General features: G+C 38.7%; 1 protein-coding gene across 8 annotated transcripts in view; it reads right to left on the reverse strand.

The window, feature by feature from the left end:
* Positions 1–17030, reverse strand: part of C10H12orf42 (chromosome 10 C12orf42 homolog) — a 416673-nt gene that overhangs the window by 213038 nt on the left and 186605 nt on the right. For 5 of the 8 annotated variants that reach the window (XM_004053781.5, XM_004053782.5, XM_019038008.4 and 2 more), the window contains 2 exons: positions 8781–9152; positions 4728–5337 (listed from right to left, as the gene is read on the reverse strand). The exons of 1 other annotated variant lie outside the window; for it this stretch is intronic. In XM_004053781.5, the coding sequence (XP_004053829.1) occupies positions 4889–5337; positions 8781–9152 (821 nt within the window). In that variant the 3' untranslated portion in view covers positions 4728–4888. Of the gene's footprint in view, positions 1–4726; positions 5338–8780; positions 9153–17030 lie in introns of those variants that run through there. 2 more of the 8 variants (XM_019038009.4, XM_055357851.2) reach the window with 2 other exon arrangements.

Consider the following 17030-nt stretch of genomic DNA (forward strand, 5'->3'; position numbering starts at 1 on the left):
CTCTGTTTTGGTACCAGTACCATGCTGTTTTCGTTACTGTAGCCTTGTAGTATAGTTTGAAGTCAGGTAGCATGATGCCTTCAGCTTTGTTCTTTTGGCTTAGTATTGACTTGGCAATGCGGGTTCCTTTTTGGTTCCATATGAACTTTAAAGTAACATACACCCTTCCAAGACTAAACCAGGAAGAAGTTGAATCTCTGAATAGACCAATAACAGGATCTGAAATTGAGGCAATAATTAATAGCCTACCAACCAAAAAAAAAGTCCAGACCAGATGGATTCACAGCCGAATTCTACCAGAGGTACAAAGAGGAGCTGGTACCATTCCTTCTGAAACTATTCCAATCAATAGAAAAAGAGGGAATCCTCCCTAATTCATTTTATGAGGCCAGCATTATCCTGATACCAAAGCCTGGCAGAGACACAACAAAAAAAGAGAATTTTAGACCAATATCACTGATGAGCATCGATGCAAAAATCCTCAATAAAATACTGGCAAACTGAATCCAGCAGCACATCAAAAAGCTTATCCACCAAGATCAAGTGGGCTTCATCCCTGGGATGCAAGGCTGGTTCAACATACGCAAATCAATAAACATAATCCAGCATATAAACAGAACCAAAGACAAAAACCACATGATTATCTCAATAGATGCAGAAAAGGCCTGTGACAAAAATTCAACAACCCTTCATGCTAAAAACTCTCAATAAATTAGGTATTGATAGGACATATCTCAAAATAATAAGAGCTATTTATGACAAACCCACAGCCAATATCATACTGAATGGGCAAAAACTGGAAGCATTCCCTTTGAAAACTGGCACAAAACAGGGATGCCCTCTCTCACCACTCCTATTCAACACAGTGTTGGAAGTTCCGGCCAGGGCAATCAGGCAGGAGAAAGAAATAAAGGGTATTCAATTAGGAAAAGAGGAAGTCAAATTGTCCCTGTTTGCAGATGACATGATTGTGTATCTGGAAAACCCCATTGTCTCATCCCAAAATCTCCTTAAGCTGATAAGCAACTTCAGCAAAGTCTCAGGATACAAAACCAATGTGCAAAAATCACAAGCATTCCTATACACCAATAACAGACAAACAGAGAGCCAAATCATGAGTGAACTCCCATTCACAATTGCTTCAAAGAGAATAAAATACCTAGGAATCCACCTTACAAGGGATGTGAAGGACCTCTTCAAGGAGAACTACAAACAACTATTCAACGAAATAAAAGAGGATACAAACAAATGGAAGAACATTCCATGCTCATGGATAGGAAGAATCAATATCGTGAAAATGGCCATACTGCCCAAGGTAATTTGTAGATTCAATGCCACCCCCATCAAGCTACCAATGACTTTCTTCACAGAACTGGAAAAAACTACCGTAATCCCAATTTAACAGCGAAGACACTCTGGCCAAGTGGTAGGAGTGACGCTGAGTTCAGGTCACCTTTATAGGAATGCACCCTTGGCTCTTGAGATCTGGGTCAGCCCCAGTACCTTAGCTTTCTCCTTAATCCTCCCTCTACAACATCCCATGTCTTTCACAAGTCTGATTTTGGTCAGTTCCAATAATCTTAAAAGTGCTGCCATCTTTCATAAACCTCAAAACAACCTTTCCTTCCCTTATTTTCTGAGCCTTCAGGGATAATGTTGTTTCAAATAAAAAGAACTATGTGACAATAATCTCTTATGCTTTGTTCGTCAAAGAGTTCAAACATATGCTATGTTGTCAACCCACAATTATCACTTCCAGTTCTCTACTATATAATCAGGAGGTGAGCGGATATAAGTAGAGTCTCTATTCTCACCTCACTTATGTACCAACCGCAGGGTATAAAAACTGATTTGTAGTTGTAGGTGGAACACAAATATATTCATATATGCATATATACTAGCTTTCATAATATATTGTATAATACAGCTCTATGTATAAAATAACATATTATACAGTTTTTTAAAAATATTTGTATATGTATCATTATTATCATTAAAGATGAAGCTTCCTTATCTATGAAAGGGAGATAACAGTAACTACTTCGTGAAGCCATTATAAGGACTAAATGAATTAATACACGTTAAACAGGACAGTCTCTAGTACAATACGCAATAAATATTAGCTGTTATTATAATTATTATTTTATATATTATAAAAAGAGTCCTTATTTGTAAACATTATTCACTAGAGATTATCCGAAATACTTAGTTTCTTCAGTGCACCAAATTTTTATATTTCTCAATATTTATTTTCTAATGCAACTTTCATAAAAATATTTTTCCATGAAGTGGCATATTATGTTCCTTAAAGATATTTACAGTGTGTGGTAATACAACATAGCCGTAAGTCAAACCACATAAAGAAATAAAGGAAAACTGTAACTCAGAACCTGTGAAACAATTATTTTATACAATAGGACCTCATTCTAGTCTTCACTGCCTGTGCTACATATAAAAATATTTACTTCCTTAAATGGATTCATCCTCAGTTATTACTGTTTAATTTAGCACTGTTTTCAGAACAAATGGTATTGGGAAAGAATTCACTACATTTACCTTGGTGCATTTGTGTCTAAGTTATAGTACAAAAGAAGCTGTCATTCCAAAGGACTTGAACCACTCCAGCCCATGACGATGACAGAGTTGAAAATGCTTCTCATCCATCACTAAAGAGCATGATCAGGGCTGGGTCAACTAATTTTCTCCCAAACATGTGCATCCAAAATGAGGACAAATAAACAGAGACAGCTCATTACACTGCTCCAAGGAAGAATAGGGTCTCAAAGTGCTCTCTCTTTAGCCCTGATTTTTACCTCACTAATTTGAAAAGAAATCCTTACTTTGAACCCTACAAATCTACGTAGACTTTGGTGTATTTAGAACAGAGTTTTGAGCAATGTTTTCCCAAGGGTGTTGCATAGGACACTGGTGGTACAAAGTACTGATAAGTTTTTTTCAAAAACACGTATGTGTTTATACACACACAAATCTATCAGGATTCCATGATTAAATAAGGTTGCTAGACATTGGGTTAAACAGAGTTTATCAGATTTTTTTTATTATGGGATTTCTCAGGGACCTAATGTTACTATGACTCTCTAAGAGGGTGCATGGTGGGTATCTCTCAGACATATTTATCTATGGACTCTCCATCTCACAAACTATCTTTCTTATACCAGTGTTTCACAAAACACACTTTGGGAAACTTCTTTAGAATACCACATATTTTATGTCTTTAGCCTGTATTCCTTTTCTGAATTCTGAACAGGATCTCTCCTTCTGTTTTGCATTTTTAATAAATTCAGGAATTTGCACTTCTACAGCTGAAGGAATCCATCTACTATATCAAGTACATTTTCTATTCTTGAAATTGACCATTACAAATTTTTGGTTAATTGTTTTAAAATAACTTAAAGTAATGATGTCTTAAACTAAAAAAATCAGTTGTGTTAACTCATAATTAAATAGCAAATTAAAATATCCCAGAATCAAACTTCTACATAAGTCCATGAGTTTGCCTAACACATTTATCTCCAACCAAATGGCATGAAGTTGAATTTATGATTGTCACATGAACTCTGGTAAGCAGATGCCATTATATCCTCAGGAAACCACAGCAATCAACATTGATAACCTGTACATTGTCTTATAATAAACCATGTTAATAAATGAATAAAAATAAAAGCATATTTATCATTAAAAAATCATATTAATCTGGAACCAAGAAAGCTCTAAAGTTTAGGGATTCCATTTTTCTTTAAAGTGCATAATTCTTAAAGCATGCTAATATTAAAAAAAAGTAAACAGTCTTCAGTCTCCAAAGGACTACACAGACTCTTAAATGTTAGGAAGTTATTGCTTATAACATTTCATTCCTCTCAAAACCTTGAGACTTAAATTTGGACTTGAGACATTATGCTGTCTTAAATGTAATCATACTGTGTATATTAATTTGAACTGAAGAAAAAAAATTTTTTTTTAATGCAGTAAGATTTGACAACCTCCATCTATCAAACTCTGTGAATCCAAGCTTGTGGGAAAATTCCAAGGAACTTGAGTGCAAAACTGCATGTAAGCATATCGGTCACATTGACTTCTCTTTGTTTCTGAAGGGGAAAAAAAAGCCTACTATATTAAAAAGAGAAAAACTAAACTCATAAAATCAATTGATAAAGTTGGTCTCAGAATCCTACCATGAAGAAAAGCTGCTATATTAACAAAATAAAAGGTATTGCCTAAAATTACCAGTTTGATAAAAGGTTCCCTAAGCTGCTCCAGTTTTTTGTATTACAAATCAGCAAATTCAGCACCTCTTTTACATTAAACTTGGTTCCAAGTGTTTCAGGGCCTCAAACTGGGGTCCAGCTTCAGGTTTCTGACATTAAATCCTTAATACGACATGAAAAATTCCCCTGGGCACATCAGGAGTAATCAAATTTCACGTAAATTATTAAATTACAGACATTCAATTATGTTTTCCCAACCTCTCTTTAGAAATTCTAAAGGCCCTTAGAAAACATCCTTAAGCCAAAGGAGAAGTTGGCAAGTGAAACCGTTTACCTGCGAAAGCAAAACAAAGAGGGGTCCTCACAATCCCAAGAGGCACGTTGCAAAGTGGCACGCGATGTACCCCATCCCTATTGTGAGGCACAAATTCTTTGTAACACTGGGAGACAGCGCAGAACAAAAATACTATTAGAGATGCTTCAAAAGGAACATTTTTGGCTGCGCTAGGGACTTTTGACATTATTTATTAGGTTCAAAAATGCTTCACAAAAGCCTAACAATGGTTCTGTGGAAACCAGTACATCTGAAGCCCTTTCTGTTGTTCTGAGCAGGCATTGATTTGAAGATGGGCAGCACTCGCCGAACAATTCCCTCGCAGCGGTCAATGTAAGTGAGCATTCACCACCGGCCTAGAAAGGGCCTGTGAACAAACCGTATGGAAACGCCGGGTTGGGCGGGGGGGTGCTGAGGAGCAAACCTTTATTAACCTCTTGGAGGGGAAATGGGTGGAAGCACCGGCCAGCAGAGGAAGGGGCGCTCCTGCCAGATTGCCATGGAGGGAGGTGTCCGCCTGAGGCCTCCTGTCCCGCGGGGTATGAGGATGCTTGGGGAGCATCTCCGGCGCCATGGCAACGGCGCCTCTTCCGACGGGATTTCCGGACGCGCCCTGGAGTCTGCTTTGGATGTCGGGGTGTGCCTGAGCGCCTGCTGGGACTGCCATCCTCTCCTCCGGCTCGAGCTCTGTGTTACTCGAGCCGGTGCTCTGCAGAGCGCCGGGCGTCTGGCTCCTCCTGCAGAGGCCGATGGCAGTGGAAGGTCTGGTGGCAGAACCTGGAAGGCAAAGCAGGACAGAGATGAGGCTCAAGCGTGCGGGACTACACCGCACCCCCGCGACAACTGGACGTCTGAGAAATCAACATTTGTAATGTGCTCAGAGGGGAAAGAAAAAAAAAAAAAAAAACCCTGACATGATCCTCACCTGCCTCCCCATATTTCTCTAAGAAAACAAAAATGCTATCCATTCCTTTCCTGTTCTTTGAAACCACCTACCCAACACCTCAAAAAAAAAAAAAAAATAGCTTTTGCATAGTCCTCAGAAAACTTTCTATTTCAAGGAAAACTGTTCAAAACTCCTAAAGAGAGAGACACAGAAGAATCGGTGGCTAAAATAGGGCCCGAACTTCTAAATGAAGGGAAAGTTTGTGATTGGAAAATTGTCAAGTGGAGTTATTAATGGATATGTAAAAGCAAATGTGTCTACAGCTCCTGTAGGCTGTCAACTGATGATTTTTTTAAATACAGGAGGCTGTTATTTCATGAGTTTTATTGGAAACTTCAAACCAGCTGAAGATTAAAACAAACAGTAAATTAACCTAAGACTGGGTCTACATCACACACACATATCCACTAATACTAATAAGTTTGACTTTTTTCTTTCTTTGCCCAGTGAAATAATTTTTCCATACAAAAGATGTGTTTTTTTACAACATAGCCAACACTGCTATATGTGTGTGTGAATATATATATATTCAGAAACATATATTTACCTACATTTTCATATGTATATATAAACTTCCATATTATATAATATATTGCATATATAAACTTCAAGATTTATATATAAATACATCTATAAATCATGAAGATTTTACCTGAGAAATTCTGCCCATTGACCTACACAAATTAAAATCTAATTCTTCAGTAGTGACTTAAGATAATTTATGTGCCTTAAATAAAAAATGTATGTGCTTTAAATCACTTTCTAGAAGCTTTCAAAGGTTTTTTATAGCATTTAGATGTCTAGAATATTTGGAGCAACTCAGATCATTCCAAAATTCAAAAAATGCATAAAATAATTAAAATGAATAGTACCTTCCTAACACTGGATGTCAAACAGCCAGTGTATCTTTACGTAATTCAGTTTAGTTCATCGAACTCTGTTCTATGCCTAGTATGTACTGAGCACCTCCCTCTGCACATTCCACATGCCCAAGTCAAACAGTGAAAATTTTTTTGTGAATCTGAATTCTCCAATGCAGGAATCACTTCCTGAAATAAAGGCAGAATGGCATTTTAATATCTCCAAGTAAATGAAAACTTTCAAGCATGTTGCTTTGTGAACACTAGGTGCTTAATAGCTGTTGATTTGGATTTCTGGCCCTGTCAGATGAACCACTCACTGCCATCAATATTCAGTGCAAGACACTGCCATCAATATTCAGTGCAAGAAGAATCCTCCAGAGAACATTGATGTAGCTTTGGAGTTTGGAGCAACAGGGCATGACCTAGACAGGATATGCTTTCCTATGTCTTGAGCCAAAAAAATAGAAATTTCCTTCCCTGAAAGCAATTTAGTAATGATACATTTTGCAACAAACTATCTTAAAGGAACAGTGTGGTATAATGAAGTAAAGCTCTGGGGTCAGGACTTCACAGATTCAAATCTTGGTACATGACCTGGCCTAAGTCTCTTTGACCTTACCCGAAAGATGGGAATTATATTACCTACTTCACAGGGTTGCTAGTGAGATTAAGTTTGTTCATTCATTTATTAATATTTGAATGCTCAGTATGTGATCAGCAGTATTCTAGACCTTGGGGATACAGAAGGAATATGCAGGCAATAAAAAGTAGGGAGGAGAAGCAGACTAATGAGTAAGTGAATGAATAAATTTTAAGTGCCAGCTGGTAATAAATCCTATGATGAAAAATAAACTGAGAAAGGAAGTTGAGAAAGACCTAAGTAGGTGACATTTCAAGTCAAAGACTTGAAATGAGAAAGGAAACGAGCTAAGTATTGGAGGAAAGAATCTGACAAAATGTTAAGCATCAAGTACATGGCAAGTGCTCAGTACTCAAGAGTCACCATAGTCATATTTAGAACCTGGATCTAGAAATACTCTGACCTGGATTCTGCACTAAACCATAGGAAAATAGCAGTTTCTATCTCAGAGGAGAGTCATGCGGATCAAAACTGAAGATGTACATTCCAATTTCAACATATTGCCTTGTTCATAGTAAGAATTCAAAAGTGTTAGCCGACCAGCATCTTCTGTTTCCCATCACCAGGCCCAGCCTCCCAGAAACAAGGGAATCTCTGACATAGCCTTTCTGGAAGAAGGTCTCCCAGCCCCCTGCTTGAGCACTTCTAGCCCATGCAGTACATTCTCTTCTAGTTCAAAGAAAGTTCTCCTTTGTACTGAGTCAAAATCTATCTCTTTTGTCTTCTGGTCAGTTCCAACAAACTGTACAAACATGTGAAGGGAAACCTACCTCAAAAGGTCCCTATAAAGCAGGGGTGTCCAATCTTTTGGCTTCCCTGGGCCACATAGGAAGAAAAAAATTGTCTTGTTTTGGGCCATAAATAAAATACACTAACACTGATGATAGCTAATGAGAAAAAAACCTCACAAATAATCTCGTGTTTCCAGAAAGTTTATGAATTTGTGTTGGGCCACATACAAAGCCATAGACCATGAGTCGGACAAGCTTGCTATAAATGAAAAGACTATATAACATCAGTCTCACCCTTCTTCTACATGACAGCTCTTGGAATATTTGGAGATCCACATTTTTTCCTTACATTTTCTCTCCTCCAGTCTGAACATCAGCACCATAAGTACCACCACCATCATCACCACCCCCATTAAGCCCTTACTATGTTCAGGAAATTTTATTTATATAAATCATTTAATTTGAAGTAATAATTGTCATTTTTTACAGATGAAAAAACTGGGCTGCAAAAACATTTTTGAGACTTGATCATGGCTACAGATCTGAGATGGGAGAGAGTCGATATTTGAGCACAGTCAAAACTTATCCCTTCTGAGCCATGTCCTTACTTTGAATCATTCCTCCTATATCCTGTGCTATGAATTCACAACTTCCTTGTCTGTAAAATGGGGATAATAGTATGATCTGCCTGAATATTATATGAGGATTTCATAAAATAATATAAAATGCCTAGCACAGTGTCTGGCACATGGTGAAAGCTTAATAAGTGTGGCTGGAATGGTGACGATAATAGCTGTCATTGTCAGGTGCAATAACTGAATCATCAAATTACCTGTCATCAACTCACACCTGTTCTCTCCTCCAATATAATGCTTGACAACAAGCAGACTTTCATTGAAGACTGGCTACTACAGTTCTTACAGTACCTTCTAGAATAGGACTGGCCATGAAGTCAATATTTTTTCTGTTTATATTGAAGTTAAAAACAAAATGTGACCAGTTGAAACAAGAAGAGTCAGTAACCACAACATGATACTTACCAGAATTTTTCCTGGGACTGCTCAAGGGCTGGCCCTTAGGTCTTGTGTGTCTATTGATGTGTATGCCCTGAGCCTCCAGGTGAACAGGATTTACTGATTGTGCCCAGTTAGGCTTTTTAACCAGTTGTTCCAAAAATGAACTGTTCCAAGCCTGCTTGGGTGCTCCTCTGGCTCTCTCCTCAGTTTCTCCTCTGGCAGTAAAAATCAATGGGGCCTCATCAGTTTCACTGGATGGTGCTGGAGAGGAACGGAGTTCTTCATAGCTTTCTTCATCAAAAGAAACTGTGCTTACAGAAGACCGGGGGACTATGTACTGGCAAGTATGAAGTAGTCTTTTACACGCCATTGAATTTTGAGTCCTTTCTGGAAATACTGTGAAAGGTAAACACATTCGTTTGAAAAATTCACCACAAACACCTGCTAAATTAATGGCAGGAAGGATGGAGTCAGGTAATATGTAAACTTTTGGTTGCTTGTTTTGTGTTTCTACTCTGAGTAAACAAAAATGACTGACTAGGATAGCTGAGTAGGAGAAGAAGAAGAGGGGAGGGTCTGGAAAGGGAGGTAGAGGACAGGATGTTTGTGCTGAGTTCTAGTTATGTTGAAGGCACTGTGTGAGGCCCCAGACATGTTTGTCACTGCATCCTCAAAAGAATCATATCTAGCAGATAGTATTATTATCTCTCTTGCACAGGTCAGAAAGCTAGTTTTGAGGCTTATGGGTTGAATTGTGTTCACCCCCTCCCCTCCCTGCCAAAAAAGATATATTAAAGTCCTAACCCGCAGCACCTGTGCATGTGACCTTATTTGGAAATAGGGTCTTTGAAGATGTAACCAAATTAAGATGAAGTCATTCTGGATTAGGGTGAGCCATAATCTAATAAGACTGGAGTCCTTATAAGAAAAGGAGACTAAGACACACAAGAGAATGCCATGTGAAGACAAAGACACAGAGGGAAGACCCAGGTGAAGACAGGGACAGATATTGGAGATAGCCTGCTGCAAGCCAAGGAACACCTGGGCTACCAGGAGATGGAAGAAGCCACAAGGAAGATCCTACCCTAGGGGCTTCAGAAAAAGCACAGACCCATGAACACCTTGATTTTAGACTTGTAGCTTCCCAAACTGAGAGAATACATTTCTGTTTTTTTAAGTCACCCATTTTGTGGTAATTTATTACAGTGGTCCTAAGGAACCAATACAGGCTTAGAGCAAGTAGCTTGCTAAAGGTCACAAATAATTAGCAGAGTTGAAACTTGAATCCACATCTGTCAACCCCATAGCCCAATATTGACTGCTGAAGCCACTCCTTTTGATGCACTGTCAGAAGGTAAAAAACAATCTCAATTGCTCAAAACTGCCCTAGAATATTGTAAAGAGCACAGAGAGAAAGGAGCTATACCACCCACATTGATTCTTATCTAGCAGTTGATGTGGGTTTCTTTACCTAATTCATTTCCACTGGGAAACTGACAGCCTACTGTGTCAACTCGAACCATTCATATCTACATTTCTAGCATCTCAGTACAAAGTAAACAGGAAAAAAAGTCCCCAACTGTCAAAGATATTAATGAGCAGAGTTGGTGCAATGCCACATTTCCCTGTCACTGGTGATGGTGACCTGGAGGAGATGGAGATAAGACAGTTTAAAGATATATCTAAGAAGCAAATCTGGCTTCTTAGCCAATTTGGTAGTGGGTTGGTTATGTGAGGAAGATGCACGCAGAAAAAGGGAAGAATAATTCCCTAGATTTACAACTAGATGAATGGTAGAGGGGCATGCACATGTGTGCACATGTGTGTGTAGGTGTGTGCTTGTGTGTGCATGCAAATGTAGGATTGAGATTTGAGTGCTGAGATCTCTTTTGGGGAGAGGGGTGCTGTGAAAGGGATGAAAAGATACAAGATTCATTTGCCTTTATCTTATTACCCAAGCCAATTCTTTTTGAGATTCTTGCTTCCATATAAATAAAAATGAATTATGGTTTGTTTCTAAGTTAAGATATTCTTCACAGTGCTGTCAGTGCAAGCTCTGAAGCTTGGTGAGCCGGGTTTGAATCCTGATTCTACAAAATACTAGTTGTGTAGCCTAGAAAAAATTTTCTAGGTTTACTCTGCCTCAGTTTCTCATTCATAACATAGGAATAATCATATCTACCTCTAGGAATATTCTAACTATTAATAGTAGATTAGATAATGCACATAAAGTACTTAGGGTAGTAGTTGGCATTTAGAAAATGCTTGACAAATATTGAACATTATATAGTATACTAGAGTTTACATGGAAAAATACTTATAGTGCAACATAAAAGTATATAATTTTGATTTTTAAGAGGCAAAGAATAAAAACTGGAAGAAAATCAAATTAACAGTTGTTTCTCAGAGGTATAATTCAAACTCTGGGTAACTTCTATGTAATATTCAAATTTTATGCACTCAATATGTTTTACTCTTATAATTCAGAAATCATCTTCAATTAGACAGTGCAGATAAACTTTAGAGAGTCAATGCAGTTTAGCATTCCTTACCATTTATTTAATAGGATGACCTGTCACCTAACAGTAACATGGAATGAGATCATTCATGGAGGGAGCAGAATGAGGAAGGATAAGTGTTTAGAGCTTTGGGATCTGATTGGGTGAGGTGTTGAGCAGACTTGTCTGGACAAATAAAGGGCGATTTGCAGGAAGGCATTGGGCCTGAGGTAGCATGAACAAATGACCTAGCTTGCTGTGATATAAATTGTGTCCCCTAAAAGATACGTTGAGGTCCTAACCTCCTGTGCCTGTGAATGTAACCTTATTTGGAAATCAGGTCTTTGCAAAGATAATTAAGCTAAAATGGTGGTCCTTAATCCAATATGACTGGTGTCCTAATAAGAAAAGAAAACAGAGATACAGACATGCAGGAAGAATCCCATGTGATAACGAAGGCAGAGATTGGAGGGGTGTACCTACAAGCCAAGGAACACCAAATATCACCAACAACCACCAAAAGGTAGGAAAAAGGCACTGAAGAGCTTTCTCCTTCAGAATCTCCAGAAAAAGCCAACGCTGCTGGTAGCTAAATTTGGACCTCTGGTCTCCCGAATTTGTGAAAAAATAAATTTATGTTGCTTTAAGCCAGGTGGTTTGTGATACTTTCTTATAGCAGCCCTAGAAAACAATTATACCTACAATAGCTCCAATGTACACATGTTGTCCCAGAGTACAGTTGACCCTTGAACTGAGCAGTCCACTTATATAGGAATTTTCTTCTGCCTCTGCCACCCCTGAGGCAGCAAGACCAACCCCTCCTCTTCCTCTTCCTCCTCAGCCTACTCAACATGCAGACAAAGATGAAGACTTTCATGATGATCCACTTCCACTTAATGAATAGTAACCATATATTTTACAATTTTCTTAAAAACATTTTCTTTTCTTTAGATTACTTTATTGTAAGAATACAGTATATAATACAAATAACATACAAAATATATGTTAACTGACTATGTTATCAATAAGCTTCCAGTCAACAGAAGACTACTAGTAGCTAAATTTTGGGGGAGTCAAAAATTATATGCAGATTTTCAACTGTATGAGAGGTCAGCACCCCTAACCTCTGCCTTGTTCAAAGGTCAATCGTAATCATTAATACCAGCTCTTTTCACTCAAAAAAAAAAAGTGTCCAGATTTGAGGGATAGAAAAGACGGAAAACCAGGAATTGGTAGGTGTGAAATGAGAGCAGGAAAAAGTTAGAGTTCTTGAGTTCTACCAGGTAGAAGCAACCGTGCTGGACTGTAAAAACTTGTAGCAAGACACGTATTTCCTGAATTCAAGGCACAGTCAAATGGCAAAGAGGGCATTGGCCATGCCAGGTGCCCAGACACAGTCCTCCTGAGCCACAGCTTTGTCCGAGAGTGGAGACCAAAGCAAATGCCTTCAGAGGCCAGGCGGATGACAGAAATGAAAGAAGAGTCCAAGTGGGGAAACCCTGGGGTGATATGTCCCAGTATAAGGGGCCAGAGACCTTCAGATCCTATCTTTTATTGCCATGAGAGAATGTGGGTCCACTGTAGACAGTTGATATAGTTTGTATATTTGTACCCCACCCAAATCTCATGTTGAATTGCAATCCCCAGTGTTGGAGGTGGGCCCTGGTGGGAGGTGATTGGATAATGGGGACAGATTTCTTATGAATGGTTTAGCACCATCCCTCTGGTGCTGTTCTTATGATAGTGAGTGAGTTATCCTGAGATTTGGTCATTTAAAAGTGTGTGGCACCTCCTCCCCTTCTCCCCTACTCTCTCTCTCTCTCTCTCTCTGTGTGTCTCTCCTTCTCACTTGCTCCTACTTTTGCCATGGGACTTGCCTATTTCACCTTCTCAGGAGCCAATTAAATCTCTTTTCTTTGTAAATGACCCAGTCTCAGGTATTTCTTTATAGCAATGCACAATAGTCTTTCTGGATTTTCAGGAAAAGCAGAAATATGTATTTTTATGCATGTGAAAACCTCTGAGTTTTAAATGTTGGTAACATTTTGGATTTTTTTAATGTAGTGTGAGATACACAAAACACAACTGCTCTTGGAATCATCAGAGGCCACCAATTTGTGTCTTTGGCCTATGCCAGCCTTGTAAAGGCCACGCTATCAATTACCTCCTTTCATAGAATCTTCACCCCAGAACATGATTTTATAAATATTCAGCTTAGAACAGTGGGAATGCATTTGCAAACCCTGTGTGCAAGCACATTTTAGAACTCTAGAAATCTGGTCTACCTCCAAAACGTTAGGCTTTTCATTTTCATTTTAATTGGTTGCCTCATTTCATCTTAGAAAATGTCTACCAGAATTTGAAACAGTACACAGATTTAGCAGGCTTTCCCAAATGCAGAGAAACATTTAGAATTCTTCAAAACAATAGCGCTGGATCTCTTGATCTTAAAGGAAAACAAACAACACTAGAACCAATAGCATTCTATCTGCCCTTGTTCTGTTGTTCAAATACCAAGAACAAGATGGAAGGCCTGAGGTACTTTATACACTTTCGCATTCCAGGAGTTATGGGTTGAAAGAGACCTTAAAGGTCATCTGAGGCTGAGCCCCCACCAACTTCAATATCCACCTTTGTTTAAATACCTCCAGGGAACTGGATCTTATGACCTGTGCACTAAATATTTCACTGCTTCTCAGAAGAGAAAGCAACTTTGTATTTGCAATATTAACAGGCATTGTGTGTGTATGCATGTGCGTGTGTGTGTGTGTGTGTGTGTGTGTGTGTATTCCTTATACTTAAGTATAGGGAATAATTAATAAGCCACTAGGTATGATGTTGGGACAGGTGGTGACTATGCTTATTTATTTAGTTATTCAATCAATATTTATAGCTTCTACCATATACTAGATACTACCCCAGTGATTACCCAGGCCGATAGAAGTGATCCTTTTAAGACTAAGTTGATCAGCTGATTTATTGCAAAATGAACTTCAGCAAACCAGAACCTTCTAGTGTCTCAGATCCCTGAATGAATTTTGGGTTACCTCTGTGATACAACTACAACTACCAGGTTGCCTAAGTGGCTACAGCAACCAGTTGTTTTGGCATTAAACAATCAGAAACAGAGACTGTTGGAAAAGGAAAGTCCTTTTGCAATCTCCAGTGGCTTTTATTAATAGTGTTCCTTATAATTTTTCAAATTACCATTCTAGATAGTGACAGAACTTGAGCCAAAATCCATAGCCCATGACTTAAAGTCCAGAGCTTTTTGTTACGTGACACATCTCTTGCATCGAATACAGTATTTCTCAATCCTGGCTGCACATCAGACAATACCTGACATGCTTTTAAAAATATAAACACGTGCTCCCACCCTTGACCAATCAGTGAGAGTGGGACCCTAGTTCATGGTAAATCCTTCAGTGATGAAAATGTATAATCAGGGCAGGAAGCTACTGATCTCAGTCACTCATCAGAGATTTCAGGTGCTATTATCATTTTTATTCAGTCAAACAATCATGAATATACTAGAGCTATAAAATCGATAAAGTCTTTCTACTCAGGTATCTTTCTATCGATGGTCCTCATTTCAGAAACCAGCATTATTTGCTCCTTTACAACTTGCATGTTCCTTTACATTTTGTTCTCATACCAGTAACTCCACTTCAGCCTCACAAAAACTCTCTGGCTTACTTATGTTACTGAGGAGGAAACAGAGATACAAAGAGAGGAAGCATCTTGTTACACCCCCTTCTTAGGTAGTGAAGAAGCTGAGTTTAGGACCCAGGTCTTCAGATTTGGGGAGAGTTTTGTTTTTCTACTACACAATCAATGCCAGTAGTGCCAGAGGATACACGTGACTCCCGTGAACTGGGCTTGATGAAGCGAGGTGGATGCAAGTGGTCATGGTGCTAACAGCTAACAAAGGCTGGGCACTGACCATTGGCCAGGCCCTGCTCTATTGTCCATGCCTTGGCCCATAGAAAATGCTATCAGCATTATTTCTAACATACAGAAGAAGAAATGATATCTTTAAAAGGTCAAGTACTCTCTAAATTGCCCAAAGTTCCAATGAATAAAATGAGCAGGATCAGAGTTTAAACTATCTGCCTCTTGAGGACCAACATTCTTAACCGTGTCCTCCAGCTTCCTCAGGCTACTGAGGCAAGGGCACAACTTTTCCCAACTACTGATACACTTGGGGCTTTTTTGGTGTTTTGGTTGTTAAAAAATTCTTCCAAATATTCAAGTTTTACCAGTTCTTTTAATGTGTAAGCATCTCTGTGTCTTATTTTGCAGCACAGGACTTCCATCTGTTGCCAATTTTATATGAAGTAATATTATGGCAGATGATTTCAAGGTACAATAAAATAAAGAATCTATTTTACAGAAACAACTTCTCGTTCCTTTTGAGCTGCAAAGCAGTTCATGATAAATCATAACAAATGCTGATGTATTCATTTTCAGTTTTCATACAATAGAAAAAGACAAATATGTTAACTCCTGTACTTTCAGCCCCTCTGAGATACCAGCGAGCTGACCACTTCACACCCACTTCTTGTAGCTATCCCTTAAAAAATAACTTCTATGTGTTCATTTTTCCACTCTGTCTTTTTCTTTCTCTCATGCTTGTAACTCTAGCATGTTCATGTTATGAAAAAACTAGAGGCAATTGTCCTAAAAGGAGAAACGAAACAGAGACAATTAATTCCCCAAAGCTCATTTTGCCTTTCTCTCTAGGCACAAATAAGAGCTTGAAGCTAATCGATTTCATCTCCGGCATATCTAAAGCCCAACATAAACCTCAAATAGATTTTCTATTAATGCTGAAACTCCAGTGTTAGGCTTTAAAAAGTATTCTTAGACCACATAATGGGGTTTAATGAAGGCTGCCATCTCCTATTCAGCTTTTTAGCTAACTGGGGAGTGAAAGTCATTTTTAAGCTAATAGGGTTGAAGCAAAGGAAGAGTCTGAGATGCACCACACCCAAGAGGTGGCAGAGGTTGGAGGCCAAGAGCGCAAGCACTGGACCCAGACTGCTCAAGTCAAATCTATGCTTTTCCCCTTCCCAGCTGTGTTACCTGTTACCTAGGCCCAGCTACTTAAGTGTTCTCTGCCTCAGTTTTCCCATTCATAAAATAAAAATAATGATAATATCTATCACACAGGATTGGTATGAAGATTAAATGAATTAAACAACAGGAGTTTAGAGCAGTACCTGCCACATAGGACATACTTAACAAATCTTAGCTGTTATTATCGTTGTTGTTATTACTTCCTTCCTCTCTCCCTCTGTAGCTCCTGAATGACCTCTTCGGTGGCAAGGACTCAAGTAGAAAATTATATCGTTTTCATCCATGCAGTGTTTGCCTCAGCTTATACATTTCTTTATTTAAAAATATTTATTGAATGCCTACTATATGCCTTGTCCTGTACTTGACCCTGGAGATATGACAGAATAAGGCAAATGTATGTCCTCATGGGGCTTGCAATCTACAAGCGGAAGGTGGCAAAAGCAGGCCACAGTTACATGGTTATAAATAGTAGTGAGTGATATTAATGTAAAACAAGGTGCTGAGACAGAGAAACATGAGTGGAGACCTGTGAAGATGATATTTAATCTGAGACTAGCCTGAAGGCTGAAAAGGGCTTAGTCATTTCAGGAGTGGAAAAAAAGAGTATCCCAGCCTGACAAAGACAGATGTGTTTTCAGAACCGAGAGCAGCCCGGATGGATGGAGGGAAAGAGCAGGAGAGGTGTTGGGAGGGCAGG

The sequence above is a fragment of the Gorilla gorilla genome, chromosome 10 (assembly GCF_029281585.2).
Source record: "Gorilla gorilla gorilla isolate KB3781 chromosome 10, NHGRI_mGorGor1-v2.1_pri, whole genome shotgun sequence".
Classification (NCBI taxonomy): Eukaryota; Metazoa; Chordata; class Mammalia; order Primates; family Hominidae; genus Gorilla; species Gorilla gorilla.